The sequence below is a fragment of the Neopelma chrysocephalum genome, unplaced genomic scaffold, assembly GCF_003984885.1.
Source record: "Neopelma chrysocephalum unplaced genomic scaffold, ASM398488v2 Primary Assembly neopelma1_61b, whole genome shotgun sequence".
In the NCBI taxonomy this organism is placed as follows: domain Eukaryota; kingdom Metazoa; phylum Chordata; class Aves; order Passeriformes; family Pipridae; genus Neopelma; species Neopelma chrysocephalum.
The window spans coordinates 9,725,307-9,744,180 of NW_020897717.1; the positions used below are offsets into that span (position 1 = coordinate 9,725,307).

Sequence of the window (18,874 nt, forward strand, 5' to 3'; positions counted from 1 at the left end):
TAAAAAGCTAAAATAAGTTATGTGCAATTGTGAAGGATGTGAATGTAAGGTAGCAATCCAAGGGTTTTCTCCTGAGAAGCAAATCTCTTCAGGTGAACTGTGGGATTGTTTTTTAAGTATGTTTTTTTCTAATTGGAATGTTTTGGGTGCTGGGTAGGGAAAAAGGAAGGCTCATACATTTTAGTAAATGAGCTGCTTTCTGGCTCTGTTTACCTCTTGAATCCAGGAGATGAGATCCTGTCTGTATGGAGCTACTTCAGAGGAAGGCTTCAGTGCCTGGTGGCAGGGCTTCACCATCTCCCTTACACTTTGTCTCCTCCATAAATGGCACCTTGGAATTGATGATCTGTTTGGGGGCTTTTAGTAATACTTTGTTTACTATCTGCTCATATTGTGCACTGTTCTTGAGAATATGTGAAGATTGCTCAGCTCCTTACAGGATTTGGGCCGTAATCAAGGCTGACACTGACTGGCATATTGTCAAATTGTGCATGTATCATTTATTGTTAGATAACACTGGACATCCGTTAGTGTCTCTTGGCTAATCAAGAGTGTTGCCTCACATATTCTTACGATGAGAGGGCGAAGGATTCTTGTCGTAGCTGCCAGCTTTCATCATCCGAGTGGATTGCAGAAGACGGGACTCTAGGGACAATTGAGAATAGGAAGTTTGAAGATTTGCTATATTCTCCTGAAGCATTGGAGTGACTTTCATAGACTCAGGGCATTGTCTCCAGAAGGTTGCTTTTGTCTCGTTTGGTTTTTTTTCTTTTCCGTTGTAGTTATTATTGTAAAATAAATGTGTGGTTATTTCTAAAACTGTCAATCTGTGTGTCTCTTCCAGGGCGGTTTGATGAGACTGTGATTGAAGAAAGAAGGCAATGTGCTGAAGATCTGTTGCAGTTTTCTGCCAACATCCCTGCTCTCTATAACAGCAAACAGCTGGAAGAGTTTTTTAAGGTTGGTTAGCATTTGCAGAAGTATTTGCTTCTTACCGATGTAAATAAAATATAGTGATTCTGTTTTACTTTATAAACTGGGTGAGAGTGAGCTGAACTGACATGCTTTGTGAAGGGACTGGGGGTTTTCCGTTCACTCTAGAAATGTGGCTTTAAAAAACCCCCATGCCACACCCCAATAAGGTGGAAAGTTTTACAGGAACTTCAGGTGAAGGGATTCAAAATTTATTTTTTCATTAAGTGATGAGCAAAACCTGTGATGATGAATCTAGGTGTTCAGTAGGGAAGTAATACAAATATTGTCATTGTTTCTGTATTTTAAGTAGGTGTTTATAGTTTCAAACTAAAGGAACGAAGACTGTTTAGACTGTTTCCATATGGTCTCTTATGGACTCAGGTCCATGACAACAAATTTGGCATATAACTAGTCCAACACGCTGTGTGTACAATGTTGTGAAAACCACTCTCCATAATGTATCTAACAATACATTGATATGGACTTCCTCTTTATTACAGCTGAAGCAGTTTGTTTTCAATAGTTCCTTCAAACCTCTTTATTTTCAGTAGCTTAGTCTAACATTCTGCAAACTCATAAGCATAAATTTACATGTAACAATAATAGTAACTCCCTGGAATTGAGGAAATACTCATCTGGCTGAGATGGGACTTAAATGTATGAATGTGTTAAGTATATTTAAATGATACATATGCAAAAGCAAAATTACGCTGAGGCTTAAAATTCTCGTTTTTATGATGAAGTTATTGCAGAGTTCTTTAAAATACTTAAAATAATTTTCTTTAAGCATTAGTGGCAACAATAAGTGGGAGATTGGGTTAGAATATTTTACTTTTTGGTTAATTTTCACTTGCATTTTTTCAGTTCTTTGGAAATACTTCTGTGTTTTTGGGTACTTTTTCAGAGCTCTCTTCCGCCCCTTTGCTCAATAAAAAATTTTAGCCTCCCAATGGACCTTTCCTGGCTTTGCAAGGAAATGAATAAAACTAGAAAAACGTTAATTTCTTTAGGAGCAACTGTGTCTACAAGGGGAATTATGCAAATGTAATAATTGAGGCTCATCTGTTAGCTGATGTGGTGTTATGTTTTCCTGTAGGAGAGCCTTGGGTTTTGATCAGCTCAGCCTGTGTCCTTCAGCTCTGTTCATGGGTGATTTTTGTTCCTTTTCAGATTTTTGTGCAAATAGCCATGGAGAGAGAGACTTGGACAATAAATTTTTAGAAACAACTAAAGGGAGTGCTGTGTGTATCAAAAGAATGAGCTGGCTAGGTTGAAAATGTACTAGGCTAGTTCAAGACAGATTAACCGTGTCCGTATGTAACACAACCTTGAAAATGGTGCAGTTTCTGTTAAAGTTACATGGAAAGTGTGCACCCAAGATTTGAAGCAGAAATTTAAAAAAACCCCCATGTATGTGGTTTCTAGTGCAAGTAATTGTTCCTGTTATTACTTCACTTGTCCTTGATTCCTTTCAGGCTTGAGAGGGAATAATGTGTCTTGGTATTTTTGTCCAGTCTTGACTATGACGGAACTCAAGACAGTGGTTCATGGGTGGGACATTAGTCTGACAGGCAAACAGTCCTGTGTGAGGGACCTGCTGAGCTTAGGAGCACCACTAAATGGCACAGACTATAAGTGACACAGGACAGCAGGAACATGATTGTTCTCTTCCTGTTAGATTTGAGTGTGCAGGCAGACCTGCTGCAGAACTCTGAAGTTGCAGTGGACTAACAGTTTAGATCAATAGACAGCCTGTGGGAACCAAACATGACCTAACCAAAAGTCCTTGTTTAATTTTACAGGCTTATATAGTTTATTTAAATGCATTAACTCTAAAGTAATGGAGCATTCACTGGTTAGGAAATCTAATTTTGACTATCACTTCTATATAGTGAGAATTTCCATAGAGCACTGGAGCTAAATAATTCCTTTCCCTCTTCCTTTTCAGGGTGGAGAGGTGCATGATGGCTCTGAACTGATTGGTCCTGTTGAGCCTCTTTCTGACTCTGTGACTGACAATCTGTCTGACTGCAGCTCTGAAGGTTTGCTTTCTTTTCTCATGTATCCTTACAGTGTGCTCTGTTTTAAAGCAGCTCGTAAATGACAAGTACCATATTTGTTTATGGAGTACTGCTGTCCAGTTTATGTTTGCTTGGTATGGGAGATCTGTCAGAGCTGGGATTAATGAAAGAGAGCTTGGGATCAGCAGAGCTCTGTCTGCACCTCTGGAAGTTTGCTTCTATAGATGCACATGCTGGCTTGGATCCCACATGTAGAGTAATTTTAGTGGGGCTTCACCTGCACTAAATAATAGTGTAGCTGTAAGGGAGGGTCAGTCAGCCCAAATAAATATTGTACCGGGGCTTCTTGCCTGCCTCTGGAGACTGAGCTAGCTTAAACTTCTCTGTGTACCATGCAATCTTTCAGGTATTTATGTGTTCCTGAGTTACACTTGGTTCTTGTGATTTCTAAGAATTCTTCTCCATTCCTTAGGTTTTCCTTTGGAATTGTTTTGCACTCGTGTATAAATACACATTATTATAGAAACACTCGTTATGCTTACATGAGAGGGGATTTTTTTCTTAACTATTAAATTTCCTCTGTTTTTTCTGGCATAGAACTTGCTTTGATAAAACAATGCTTGAATAATGAAAACTGCTTCTGTTTTTTAATAGTTGTAATAGTGGTTGTTTCTCTTTTCCTTGAGGTTGTATGACTTGCCACTGGGATCTCTCTGTGTCAATAACTTTGTGCTCAGTTGTACAATATATTATATATGAGAAGTGAGCTTTGCATTTTATTTTGTAGTATTTTTTATGATGTTTATGAACTAATGTCCTCAAGATATTTCATTCTGTGAAGGGAAAGGCATAGAGCTGTTTAATTACAGAGGATAGTTATGATAAATACCACTAACTAGTTTTAAAGGGGCATGATTTCTGTGAAATTTAACATTCTGACAATGCACTCACTTTACACTGTGCCTTATAAAAGAAAAAGTGCTTCTATAAGTGCTTAATGTGAATGTTTCTATTCTTTATTCACAAGGGCCTCATTTTTAGAAGAAGAAAATCACTTCCTTTATGTGAGGTTAAATACTGAAAAGAAAAAATGCTGTAAAGTAGAAAAATTCTTTGATACCTTTCTGAATCTGCTGGAGTGCTTTTACAGGATACTTGCAACGACCATGAGCATAGGACTTCAAGATGCTGAATGAGACTTTTGTGGAGTTATATTTTCTAAAAACCTATGTGTCGTCCAGCTCATTTCTTCTTATGTTTGAAATCAGATTTTGGTGGGGGGGGGGGGAGACCGGAGACAGAAGGAAACATCTGTCTTTAAGGCCTCTAGATGGCAGTGGTGGCAGTGGCAATACTCTGCCTTCAGTCCCCTCCCTGCCTCTCCTCAAGGCTGCCTGCATCTGATTTTTCCCAGTCTGATTATGGTAGTTAACTGTGACTGGTTCACTGTGCTATGTTTTGTGAGCATTCAAGGGCCTCCACGTGGGCCCTGCTCCTTCAGGCTGTTGTACTGAGAAGTATCAGACCCAGTTCCTAACAGGTGCTGCTGTTTGCTTTTAAGGGTGGGTTGTGTTTTCTCTCTTTTATCTGTTCTTTTCAGACAAAGTTATTTTTGTAGCAGGTGTGCACATTAATGGTAGGAGATGCAAACTGACAGTAGCAGAAATGTTTTTGTACCAAAATAAGCAACAATTATCTTGCTTGTAAAAATGTTTTGGCAGTTCATACTTTTACAAAAATCTCGTTTTCAAGAGGCCAGGTTACCTAGGCTTTCAAAAAATTTTTGGAAACTGTGTTTACTCCTCAGATTCCTGGTGGAATTTCATAAGGCAGAGACAAGAACAGAAACTTATGTTCAATTTCAGCCTTATTATACTCATCTGTTATTCCTGACAAACAAGCGCTTTGTCTTCCTCCCTGAGTACATGGGATGATGTTCAAATGTCCAACTTCCTCTCCATAAGTCTTTCTATACCAATTATCAGATTCTTTAGAGCACTTCATCAGGAAGCTAATTTCTCTTTTTATTTTCACCCCCTTCCTTTTTTTTACCATGTACACATTATCTTCCCAGAAGTAAGCCTGTGCAGTTCAGACCCTTCCCGCTCCGTGAGCTGACTGAAAGCCCCATGACTGTGGTTGTGTGGTGCCAGATCTGGACTCTAAACCTGACCTTAAGAAAAGTTTATTAGCTCAGGCTCTGTGCCATACTAGCTGTGTTTGGACAGCTTTTAGTCAGGTTGGCTACAAGAGGAGAGCAAATGTGGTTTGTGTGCCCTGTAGGGAAGGGAACTTGAGTCTGTGTGAAATCTGCTGGGTGGATGGGTGCTAATTCATCTAGTCTGGGTGGCCAGAACAACCTTCTCACAAACCTCAGCTTTTCCATTCATGCTCTCTATCTGCAGCCTTTGTCCACCAATCAGTTCTGCTTCCACCACTTAATTCCTCTAAGTGTAATTGAATTCGAAGTCCTCCACACCCGAATTTTGTTGCTGTCCCTAAATTGAGCAGGTGAAGGGGCCCATTGTTATTACCTTAGTTAATGTATCCTCTGTCTTCCTCCAACATTTCTGTTGAGAGTTTTCCTTCTTCCTTACAGGATTTGGGGCTACACAGGCAGTTTTCTTCTCTGCACGGACACTTCACTTTATGTCCCTTCCATGGGAAGATCAGGAGCATTGTCTTCTGTGTGCCCTGTCCCCTCCTGTCAAGTAGTCTTGGGTCACTAAATATGACTTGTCCCTTGCTTTTCAGACAGAGTGGCTGATAGTTTGTTCTCCTTCATTCTCCTGTCTGTTTCCTCTCACTCATGTTAAAGATACTGCTGGCTCTTAGAAAAGCAGTATTTCTACAGTGCCTTCTTACTCCTCTTCCATAAATTGTAAATTCCCTATAACTCTACAGTTGCAAAATGAACAAGAAAGTGTTAGTTGCCTTTGAGTCAGCTTCTTGCTGCTGCCACATACTTTTTGAATATAAATCAGAACATGTTACCTGGAAATGTGGGTAAACTCTTCACTCAATAATACGAGAGAAAACAGACACCAGGTTTTAGCTTAGAATTTACTTTCTCTGTGTGTACAGACGGCTAAATGTCTTGACCTTGTTGCCTGTTTTATTGCCTCAGTGGGCACATGTGCCAAGTGATAAAACAAACTGCTACTTGATACCCAGGTGGCACTGCCAAATTTGTGGGTCGCTTGGTATGTCTCATGCAGGGGTACTGTTCTGGAACGACATACTTGATACTGAAAGCTGACTTCTTTTTTCTTCCGTGGTGTGTAGATCCCAGCCTTGGAGGCTCCTGTTTAAGGTCTCCTTAGCTGTAAATCATCAGGGCAGTGAGAGATAGGGATTCTAATCCTGCTGCTGTTGAAATTAGGTGAGTTGGTAGGTTTGAATTGCCCCCCCCAAGCAAGCACATGTAATTTGTTTTTAAAATTGCGGAAGCAGTGAGAAATGGCAAATCTAATACCACTGTCACAATTTTAATGGTGTGTTACCAAATGGGTATCTCTGATAGCCAGTCAAAGAGCCGGTTCATATTATGTACTTTTACCTGTAGGAGGGTCGTGCTCTTTACATTTTGATGGCAAGTGAACGTGTAATCTGCTGTACCAAAGGATGTCAGAAACATTTTTGTCATTCTTGTTCTTTTCAGTTCGGAAGGATTTAAGTGGGCTTGACGATGTGACACTTACGAGCCAATCGGAATGTGGAGGTGAGATCTAGAAGTTGTTTCTGTTGCGTTTGTGGAATTTAAATAGGCGTAATTGAAAGTCATAATTGAGTGAATGCTTTTTGTGGATGATAATCCTTATGGAATGAAATGGTGTATGTGTAAAATATCTTTGTTGCCTTTTATTCCCAAATAACCTTGCAAAATTCCTGTGGTTTAGTTACTGAAGGTCAGCTTGCAGCAAAGATATACCGACTTATAGCAGATGTAAAATAAAATGTGTTACCTCAGATTTGAGTGAAAGAGGTGTTACCTAATTTCTTTTCCCACGTGTCAGCAATGAAAGAAGGCTATGTGTGTTAGATGAAAGTTAAGAGTACTGCATGATACATAAGCTGACACTAACTGTGTTAATTCAAACTCCTAATTTACTGTTTTTGGATGCTTCCCCTTGCTGATTTAAACAGTATGTTGAGATTTCTTGCAACAGTAATTTGGCTCCTTCTGATTGACTTTTCTAATAGCACTCACACAGAAAGGGTTAGTTTTGTAATTTTCTGAAGCCCAGTGGTGAACTGGCTTTGAAAGATTAAGTTGGGTGTTGGATGTTGGTCTCTTCATTCCCAGTACTAAATTCAGGACCCCTTGCTCTGCAGAGTTTGTAGTTAATTTTAAAAAGCATGTTTCTATAGGTACTAAAAGCTTTTTAAGACAGAAAGCTCTACTAAACAGGCAGGGAGTTTCTGGACATGGTCTTGGGAAGCTGCATGAATGAAAAGAAAGCTAAATCTTTGGATGGGATAAAGAATTTTGAAGGTTGCTAAGGTATATGAGAGATCTAAAGTAATGGATGCCTTTCTGACTTTTAGGCTTCTCCAGTGACAGCGACCTGATCTCTCTGACAGTTGATGTAGATTCTCTTGCTGAGTTAGATGATGGAATGGCATCCAACCAAAGTTCTCCCAGTAGAGCTGTTGGCCTTTGCGTTACTTCTGAACCTCCAGTACAAAGCACGCTGGCACCTGAGCAGGAGTGGAGCAAACCCGAAGGAGAGAGGGAAAGCCATAGTTTGTTTACTGGAAGCTTAAAACCCAAGCCGGGCAAACAAGATTACTTGGAGAAAGCAGGCGAGTTAATAAAACTGGCCTTGAAGAAGGAGGAGGAAGAAGATTATGAAACTGCCTTAAGCTTTTATAGAAAGGGGGTTGATCTGCTTCTGGAAGGTGTTCAAGGTATGGATCTTCCCATTATGTTTGTCTTGTCTTTGGCTGTGTGTATTTGTTGATGGCATTTCCTTAGTTAACATCAGCTTACTGTGTTGCAAAGAGGCGATATGAAATGCAGAATGATGTGTGCTTGGCTTTCATGTACTTGATAGCTGTGTGCATATGAGAGAGAGGGAAATCTTTCTCTCTAAGACTGAGTAGTAATTTAGGGTCTCATCTTGCAAGTGCCAAATATCTCCTCTTTTAAAATTGCAGCATAACCTTTGACTTGCAGGTAAGTAGCGAAGTGCTTCACTCCTGCCTCTTTCCTTTTTATTACCTAGGCATTAATTAATATGTGGCACTTGCAGCACTGTTGAAACATTATTTAATTTACATGGTTAAGTGAGGATTAATTATCCCCATTTTATGCATGGGGAGAGGCAGACTCAGGTTAGCTTCCTAATCACAACAGGATTAGAACTACTCTTCGCTCACAGCCTCTTGTTTTTTCCACTAAACTATTCTCCTTTCTAGCTGAAGGATGCATACAAACTTACATACCTGCATTACTAGAGGAGAACAGGATTTTTTCTTTATTAAAAGACTGATGCATTAATATATGTGTGCAAAAGCTGTTGTTAACAGACAGACGCAACTACATGCAAGTTTCTGTGTAGTCTCCTTGTAGCTTGTCAGTGAGGGAGCAATTTTTTTCCCTTCCTTCTCTAGTTCTTGAGAATCTAGAGTGATAACCTCATATATTTGCATTTTGTCCAACAATTGCTTAAGACTATAAAGCACAGGAAAATATTTGTTCTTTCCTGGAGTGAATTCAGAGTCTGTGTATTGTGCTTCTGTCCCAACAGATCAAATGAGTAAGATTAGAATTGTGGCTTTGTTTGACAGTACACAGCACAGATGCATTATGCTGCTCCAGATCTGAACTTAAATGTTAATGTACCAAAGCACACACAAGCAGAAGCCTTTGCTGCATCTTGGTGTGATGCACAGCAGTGGTCCAGGCCTTCTGAACAGTTCTAGGAATGGAAGTTACCTGCTGAGCTGATATAATGGGTCCTGGCAAAAAATAATTGATAGGTTACTGATGAGAACTGGAAGTGTGGGCCAAGATATGTGCACAGCTTTGCTTAAAGTGTCTTACACTTTTTGGCAAACATAAATCCACCTCTTTCTTTTCAAGTCTCAGTGATGTCAGTAGGGTTGCTGCTTTGCTGCTTGTTGTGGCTTTTCAATAGCATCCTATCTTTTCTTGCCTGTGTTGTCAAAATGCTTTTCGTTCTTGATGTTGAATGTGCTGGCAATCCTTCTGTTGGAAAGCCCAACTATTCTTTCTTTGCCAATGTACTTTTTCATAGACCTATTACAGTCTTCTGAAGGATATCCTGTTTTGTCATAATCAGTTCTGTCTTCCTGCCATGATGCAAGGCTGCCATGATGCAGTTTTGAACCGACATGTCAAATTTCAACTTCAAAAGCTTCTTTATTAAACAGTTTCAAAATGTTAGGGCATGAACCCAAGTCAGGCTATCGTACGTCCCTTTTGCTGTGGTAACTATTGTGCATACTTGAGTTGTGGCAGTGGTTAAACAGATTGGCTTTGAATTTGTGGTAATCATTATGGTAATATGTTTACCTCGAAGTTGTGAAAGGCTTTTCTTGCATGTGTTGTAGGTGACTTGCCCAACTGATGCATATTAACATGTTAAACCAGAGTGGGTTGAGCTTCTTACTTGCATTTCCCAGAATTTCCTCCAAGGACTTTTGCTTTTTTGCTGCAGAGTAGCCACTCATCCAGCTCCCTCAGATGACTGTTAACCCTTTTCTCTCACCCACTGGTATCCATGCTTTTCAGACTAGGAAGAAATTCAGGGTGTCTTAGGGAAGTGTGATATTCTGCCCTATTTTCTTGATGCCACTCATAGTACAGTGGGCATTATTAATAAATATTTAGTGGTACTTGTGTGTGTATGTAGGTGTTCCTGATGGATGAAGAGACATGTAGCCAGCACCTGCAAGTTTTCCTTTGCAGTCCCTGACATTCATCTCTAAATCACAGAAGAGGGAATAATGGCAATGAGTTGCTTTTTAACTGGCATCTTATCCCTTGTGAACATAATTGTGCACAGGCTAGATCCTAGCAGTTAACTCTTCTTTTTCATTTCTCTGTGTTACCCTTCATGGCTGTGAAGGTGGAAAGCAAATGAATGTCCATCTTCTGCTGGGCACTTGCACTAGATTTGGGTAAATCCAGCTCATTTTGTGTCCCATTCTCCTTGGAGCTTCTGCAAGCTGGCAGGGAGACAGTGATACTCTCTTTATCATGACAGGGCTGATTCAAATGCCTTCCTAAAAATATATGCCTTCTCAGGATCTATGAGGACAGTAAAAAAACCACCTCAAAAGACCAATGAAACTTTTTAATGTAGCTACTTTGTGAAGGCACTATGTTTAGCATTGATATGTGAATATTCACTTTATGTTGCAATAAAAAACGACAAACCCTTAATGTAATCACTTCAGTTATTTAAACACCCCTGGTTATGTATTTTGTATGGATAATAACATGCTCCTTTCAGAGATAAGGATGGTGCAATTATTACACAATGCTTCTGGTCTTCTGCCATTGATTATTTTCAAGCTGCTTTGTCTAAATAAGTATTAGTAACAGCTGAAAGTGAAACAGTGTTCATACATACTTAGACCCGTGTAAAGTGTCATTGCTTTTCGGTGTGCAGCCATAGCAGAATGTGTGGCCTGTGGAATGGGCTGCAGGTGGCTTTTTGCATTGAAAACGGTAATACAGATTTTTGCCACGTGGTGGCACCAAGGAAATAGAAATTGACACCTAAGAATTGGAATCGGGGAAATGCAACCAGCCCGCGGAGTGGTGTGGGTGAAGAAACATCACCCATCCTCTGGTTTTGAAACTTTGAATTTGAAACATTGCATTACCTCAGAAATGTAATACCTCTGTAAGCTGGTGAGATGTATCCAGAAATTGAACTCCTTTAGGCTTGGTACAAGGTCTACTTACTTCTCAAGGCTGCCTCATCAAAATCGTATTCAAGTAAGTTTCTGACTGCAAGTTTATAGATCTCTGTTGTTTGTTTTGAAGTAGGTGGCTTCTGTAAAGGCAGTTGGAGCACACTTGAGCCTGTTATGTTCCTGATGACTTTCCAGCTCTCTGAGCTGATGGCACTAATGCTGGATGAGGCAGGTGTCACACCAAAGAAATGGCTGTCTTGGCTTTGTTTTGAGCTGTGTGCACATGCTCTCAGAAGCGTAGTGGTGTTAATTATCCCGTCCAAGGTACATATGTATTTTCTTTTGTGAGTCTCTTGCAGAGTTTTAGTACTGAATCTTTTAATGTCTTATTCATAGTCCTGCCAAAAGACCCAATACATATGTCACTTGGGGGAATGCATGCTGTCTATGTGCTCAGAGACTGCTGTATGCCTTGGACTCTGGGCATCTACTCTTTGGGCCTATTTCTGCTCTGTACATGCATTTAATATTAAGCGTTTGTCAGTGGGAAGAAGTCATTCTTCTCAGATTGGCAGTACAGCTCTTGGACTGCCACTGAACTACCTGCACCTCTTGTGCCTCCCTGTTTCATTTATACCAGAGCTGCCTTGCATGCACTGACAGGGAATAGCTGCCATAAGTTCTTTTTTGCTCTGAATGTGTACTGATTCTGCTGCTCCTATTTTCTGGGCATTGCTGCGTGCAGAGTTTTGGAGCTTTTGGAAGACAGGTCTGTAAAGGTTGTGTAGGATGGTTAAACAATTCTCCAGGAGCTGAAACCGCCTAGAATTCAAGTTTTCAGCTTTTTTAAGCATACCAAGTATAGTAGGTGATAGAAACTTTTGCTCGCAATTATAGCTGTTCCTTTGTTTTGTTAGCATGTCAGAGCACTTTGAGGTCAATGCATTGCTTCAGGCCTAGTGATGGAAAAAAATGCACTAATCAATAGCAAGCCACCAACTTCTAGGCTGGAAGTTAGCTGTGTTTTATGCAAAGTAGTGCTTTCCCTGACTTTGGTATAGGGCATAGTTTTCATTATGACAAAAACAGATCATGAAGCTGAAGTTGTGGAAAGAATTTTTTGTAATAAAGGACGGAGTCCTATTTATATAAATTGCTCTTCTTTTTACAACTTCAACCATTCTTCAGTTATATCCATTATGGATCTGGGCAGTCTGAGGTGTGTGAGAAACACAAAATTAACGCTGTTGCTTATTGCTAGGTTTCAATACCTTCAGGCACCTGATGAAGCAACAATGTTGCACAATATGGTCAGTCTAATTTGTGTAGAAAAGTACAGGATCTCTTCCATGTGGTTTAGAAAGAGACTGTGTTTGTTGCTGGTCCATCCATGTTGCACATTAACATCTGAAGGGAGATGATCCATTTACTCTCTGAGTTTTGGAATGTTTGTTTTCACATGTGTAGCAGCTGTGGCTGGGCAGAACGAATATTTATTTGGTTTAGGCAGCATGAACCTTGTTGCATGAAGTATGTGATGCCTCTTGAGTCACAGCAGCCACAAGCTGTATTCCAAGTATCTCTGTTTTGTGTTAGGTATCTACAACTTCTAAATAAGCTGCTAGTGCCTTTGAAAGCAGGCTGTGAATGTCAGTTTTTCACTGCTCTGTGCTATTTTAATGTTTATCCAGTAAACAGAGCTGGAACAAAAATTACACAAATTACTGGAACCTTGCTAAAATGACTTTGACTTTTAACCCAGAAATGCATATACAATGAAATGCTGGGAATACTTTGGACAACTAGATGATATTTTTGGATATACTGAAAACAAACCAACTTGTGTCTAATTACTGGGATTATGATGGGCTATGATTTGAACTTGTGATGGAGCCAGGGATGCAAACAGGAGCATGCTTGACAGAATGCCAAGAAGACAGTACTTTATGGAAAGGGAAACAGCCATGGCATTCCACCAGCGCATTTCTGGCTTCCTTTGCTTGTTTGTTGAATGGCACTTATGAAGACAACTTCTGTTACCACACAGTAGCTATTTTAAATTCTTTTCACTTGTTAAGTCCTCTGAGTAGTGTTTCTCATTGATAATAACAATCTCTTAGACACTTCATGAGCTATCCACTAGATGTGCCTGACTGGAGCAACATCTTTAAGGAAACACCAGACCTCTTTTTTGAGAAGGTGCACTGGGGTGTGAGCTGATGTCTGCAGGGAAACCCTGAACGTTGTGCTGGACCTCACAGGCAAAAACTGGTGAGAGGCTGACTGATGGAACTGTAGTTCTCCCTTGCCTGATCTCAGACCTCTGTTCTGTGGTATGTCATCACTTGCCTTGTTTGCTGTTGTGGTTTTATACTTCCACTGAGGCTGGAACCAGTCAAGTTCCTGCCCTGGTTCCTACCAAACCATCTCTGTTTCCTGCTATTGGGCTGTGAGGATGCTGTAGGACTATTTGGGTCAGCTTTTTAAGCAACAATACAAAGTGCTCCCTCTCTCCTAGTGCTTCTTGAAATCACAGCTGCTGCTTCAGAAGAAAGGTTTGTGAGAGGACTTGTCTGTTGATAAGCAGGTAGATTAGGAATGGATGTTGGAAATATTGTGGTTGGTGAAAAAAAGAGCCATCTTATCCCAGTGTGCTGCCAGTGATGCTGAAACACATATTATTATGGGCTATGAGCTGTCCATGACTGTGTTGTCTTCTAAGCCCATCGCAGACCATACAGAGCTTTAGACAAGATTAGTCTTGTAGAATCCATTACTGACCCTGAGATTAGCTCAGCTGGTTGAAGCATGGTGCTAATAACACCAAGGTTGTGGGTTTCACCCCCATGTGGGCCATTCACTTAAGAGTTTAACTTGATTTGGTTACTGTATAAATGCAGCCAGATTCAGCTATGTAAATACTTAAGGCAAAGTTCCACTTAAATTGCAAGACCTCTCTGCACCAAGAGGCTGATAAAGGTTTGAGGTTTAGTACCTGCTGCACAGCTTAGAGCCTTGCAATAAACGTAAAGGTGAACTGTAGCAATACCTATAAGCCAACATGTAGGGTTTGATGCAGAGATGACTCTGAATGGGGTTGCTTAGCATGTGGCTGTTAAAGAAATAATTAATATGTGACCACATGAGCCTTAGAAATCTGTTTTCTTCCCTCTTCTGGGGCACACAACTAGCTGCATTGGCTTGGTGTTCATCTGACCTTTCCAAGATTTCTGAGTCTGTCCTCATAGCAGTACCTTGCCAGGTTGCTGCTTATTCCTGGCCTCTTTGACAGACATCTCTTCCTGCCTGCACAGCCTTTTATCTCAGCTGTTGTTAGCCAGCACTTAGCTGCAAAGTGCATTAATCTTTTTTTGACTGTTGCTGTGTGGGGTTTCTACCTCCCATCAGAAGACCTAGTAGGGTTGACACACTTCTTCCAGTACATAGTGTAGACAGAACAGACTGATCTGGGTTACAGAGCCGCTTCTGTCCTCAGGTGAGGAAATTGAAGTCCATGGCTGCAGAATTAAATACCTCAGGCAGTGTAGGTGAATTAAGGCAAATTACTAGCTGGAATTGAAAAATTGCATAGACATGTTTAAGGGCATGATGCTGCATGATAATCAGTGCTCTGATTCCTCCCCCCAAACAGTTCTTGTATGTACAACTTCTCTCTTTTCACGTCCTCCTTTTCTCTTTTCCTGTCCTCTTTCTCTCTTTACTCTTCCAGTATCTTAAAATAGCCCCTCTAGCTTCAGAGCTGCATAGAAGAACTAGTATTGGTTTGATCTCTACAAGGCCTGCCGCTGGCTCTTCTGTTTTAGAGACTTTTGTGATTGCTCAGGGAAAGATACCATTTCCCATAGTAGTTTAAAAAAGTACATATGAATTGTATTTAATACATAAGTATGAGAACTATTAGACTGTCAGGATTTATGAATCTCATAATTGGTTTTTCATCTGCCTTTTTCTTTTTTTCCCCCTGCAATACTTTATGCTTCAAACTGTTCTTACTTGTAGGTGTCTCTGTGCCTGGGTTCCCTCTGCTCTGAAACAAGGAATGTGTATGGCTGTAATTCATATTTGAACTTGTCCTTTTGGTTAAGAAGAAAGAGTGCAGAGAACTTGGAAATTTCTTCTCTTCTGTGGTGGTGGCCTGAGCAACTTCTTTCCTTGCTCTGTCAGTGCTTTTCTCCTCTTCCTGTGATGCTTCCGTTGAATGACCTGCTGATACTGTCACCATAGTGTTTTTTCATCTGTTCATGGCATTCTGGACAATGCCATGGCTTGTCCTTCTGTCTTGCAATGCTCACAGGGTTTTTTTTTCCCCTTCTTACATAGTTCAACAGAAAAATGTTCAAGGATATTTCTCACATTAAGTTTTGCGTTGGTGAAACACCTTGCTGTTGAAGGCTTCTAGTTTTAGTAGATAGATGGGAAGTTAAACTTTTCCTCCCTTAAATAATGTGTGCTGTGTGACCGTTCATTTTATTTTTTTTCCAGTTAGTCACACAAGCAGATGAAAAGCTACCACCACCTTGTGGATTTAACATGAGGGTTTCTCTATAAGCAGATGTTTGTTGGTTAGCATTTCTGGAAAGTTACAATTCTTATTATCTGGAGTGTTATTGACTCCTGCTTTATTGGTCACTCAAAAACATTTCACCCACGCCATTCTTCTATGTAGTCTTAACTTTGGCATAAATGCCAACTTTTTTTTTTCCCCAGAGAAATGTTTACCTAGAAATGTTTACCTAGACATTTACATGACAGGTATGTAACCATAGGTTTTCTACAAGATGCCAAACTGGTAACTTCATAAGAAATGTAGATCTGTGGGTGTCTCAATCAACCCGCAATGAAGGTCATGTATATAACATATAGACATAATAGTTATGAGCACATTGGAAAGCTGGTAGAAGAATTTGTAGGTGCTCTCTCACTGTCACAAATTTGTGCTTCAGCATGAAAGGTTTAACTTTTAAGTGGCTTTTCTTTTTGATTGATAGAGTACAGTACTGTTCTGAATCTTCAAAAAATAAGGAAGAGTGGTTCTGATAAGTGTGTTGCATTTTAATAAATTTTGACTCTCTCAAAATGTTAAGGAAAAAAAGAGGAAAAAAGATCACCTCAAGCTGTTTTACCATAATGAGTTTAACCTTTGTCTTGTTTTTTAATATTTACAGGGTTTTTTCAGCTGCAGAATTTGACCACCACCTCAAAGGAACTCTTTGTTAATATAATATATAGCATACTAGAGACGATGAGCTAGTGGGCTTATTTCTCAATTCCAAACTCCCACCTACTGCTAAAATCTATAGCTCTTCCCTTGATGCTGCAGTGTCCATCTACCTCAGCACCTGCCACATTTCACTTAAGTAATTGTTTGAAAATTAAAGGTTACCCACTCTCCTGTGAAAGTTGGTGGAGACTCGTTCCAAAATCAGCAGCTCTTCCCCTTCCTGAAATAAATTTTGGGGTTATAAAGCTGTGTCCAAAGTCATCACAAACCTGTGCTGGATTATGAGTCGCATTGTCATTTATGGTGTGCCTGAGCTTTTGTTTGGCTATTATGGACAAAGGAGTCTGCTTCACATGATGTAAGAAGTGTTTGCCCTAAGAAGAACAGAGGTCCTCTTGAACCAATTAGGCAAAAATAACAGCTGGGCTACCCACTAATAAGGAAGGTGCTGCTAAACCTCTTTTCATTGTGAGAAGAAATAAATCTTTTAAGGCTTACTCCCTTGCATTTTTATAGAGAGCAATTCTTTGAAAAATTCAGCAATCCAGCTGGGTGATATGTGCAGGAAGACTGTGAAGAAGATAAAGAAACTTTTAAAAATAAAAAATGGTATTATAGCTGTTAGATTTGGCAATTATAAATGTTTCATTGAAGATTTCAGTATTTAGAGAAAGTTTTACTGTTTAAATTGTTAAGAACGTGGAGTTTGGGGTTAGCACAACAGGCAGTCTCCCACAAGTTCCTTGTAGCTTGTTCTGCAAGAGGACATTCCTTCCTGGAGCAAATCTCTTCTGATATCTTCTTTAAATAAAGGCAGCCCACATATATTTTTAGTAAGTCTGAGAGAAAAGCAGGAAGAGGAGGTTACAGAGGATTGGGACAGTTAATGCTAACTTTTTAGCCTTACCTTTTCTGTGAAAATAACCCCATCCTGGCCAAACAACTAGTTAGGTAGGGAGACCACCTATGTTGTCGTGACAGATTGACTCTTCCTGAGAAAATCTCTAATGCCTCAAGGGGGATGATGTGGAAGTGGTCAGGCACAGAGAAAGGAAGGAGTATCTAGAATTCATGTGTGGGTGCTACATACTGTGATTTTCTGTATATTACTGTGATTTACTGATTTTTTTTTTTTTTTGGTATATGGTGGTGGCAAGTGGCAACTAGAGCAATCTTTGCTCCTGTCCTGTAAGAGGTATATCTTCCCCAGGACTTCATCCTGGATTTGTGGAGGAGAATAGCTATGGACCAGAGGAAGTTTGACAGCCCTTCTATGCATCTGAGATGTGTTCTGTTAGTACCCCAGATTATTTTGGGGAAAAGGACAGATTTTTTCCATGGTCTTTACTGCCCAGGTGTTGTTTATTTGTTTTTTTGTTTGTTTATTGGATATGACCCCCTTTCAATAGCTTTTTGCTATTAATATCTGAACGTAAGTAATTTTCCTACGTGATAGAATTGCAGAAGGTTTGATGCATGAATAAACAGTTAACTGAGCTGAACACTTTGACATTGAGTTAATTAATCTCTCAAAGGTGTGTCCTCTTCTGATGTGCTCTGAGATGTGAGTAAAGACTTCTTGAGCAGAAAACAAAAGTATATGCTACCACTCTGTACATTGTGGAAATGCTACTGCTTTGTCTTTTTTCATTCAAGTCAGTGGACTGTGGGCAAACAAACAGGCAAGTCACAGATGAACTCAGTGGCACAATTATTCTGATATTTGTGGTTTTCCTCTATCCAACCCTCAAAATAATTTGAATGTTGTTAGGAACGTCTGTCTTCGTAAATATATTGTGGCTGAGCCATCCTTAGAAATAAAAATTGAAGAAAAATTTTAAATTATTGGCTGCTGTCCTAATTTCCTGGCTACTGTTACTTTGATCAGTGGGTGGCCTGGTCAGCCTTTCCAAAGCCAATTTTCATTTTAAGATATTTTTATTTCTTTGAAATAGGCAAAGCCTTTGGAAAATGAGGGAGCAGCCTGCTTGTGCTTGTGTGGATGAAGGCTTATATGTGCAACAAAGTAGCTGTAGAGTTTTTATATTCTGTTTGCAGTAATAGTAAACAGAGCATCTAAAATAACCACTTGCACATTGCAACAAACACATCATCATTTGCTTAAAAAGAGTTATAATTACAGTTGACGAAGCATGGACACCATAAAAAATGCATTAGTTTGGCTTGACACATTAATTACCTGTTTTTGCAGATGTTTTTATATATTGTTGTGTGAACAGTTTACAAAATAATTACAGGAAAGTCATATGGAAAATAAACTAAGTGGGTGGTTTCTCGCCTTAATATTTTCATTCATGTGAATCTGTGTGAGGCACAGCTGCTCCATAGCAAATGCAGAGGGAGAGAGAGAGACGGGGAATCTTGAGGGGGTTTTTATTCTGAGGTCTCTATGATCAGCCTTGCTGCACTTTTATATCTTGCTTTAGCAGCGTAGTTTTTATATGTGTAAAATGACATTGCTGATTTAATCCCAGTGATCAGGAGAGGGGAGAAGCTTTGATCCTGATCAGATGAAACATAAATCTTCTAGTATCTAGCAAAATAAATGAAAAATCAATATTATTTTAAGCAGGATGATCTTTTATGAGCAGTTGTAAAGATTCATCAAAGGCTTTGGCACAGTTTAAACATTTCCTGTTTGCTACCATTTAAAGAAAAATGCCTTTCAAGTTTAAATTGTAATTAGAGAGATACCTCTTTAGATTATTGTGGGCTAACCACA

At 39.7% G+C, this 18,874-nt stretch overlaps 1 protein-coding gene across 3 annotated transcripts in view; it reads left to right on the plus strand.

The window, feature by feature from the left end:
• Positions 1-18,874, plus strand: part of RPS6KC1 (ribosomal protein S6 kinase C1) — an 88,894-nt gene that overhangs the window by 16,006 nt on the left and 54,014 nt on the right. For all 3 annotated transcript variants that reach the window (XM_027681657.1, XM_027681659.1, XM_027681658.1), the window contains 4 exons: positions 845-960; positions 2,924-3,017; positions 6,658-6,717; positions 7,545-7,907. In XM_027681657.1, coding sequence (XP_027537458.1) covers positions 845-960; positions 2,924-3,017; positions 6,658-6,717; positions 7,545-7,907 — 633 coding nt within the window. The remainder of the gene's footprint in view (positions 1-844; positions 961-2,923; positions 3,018-6,657; positions 6,718-7,544; positions 7,908-18,874) is intronic.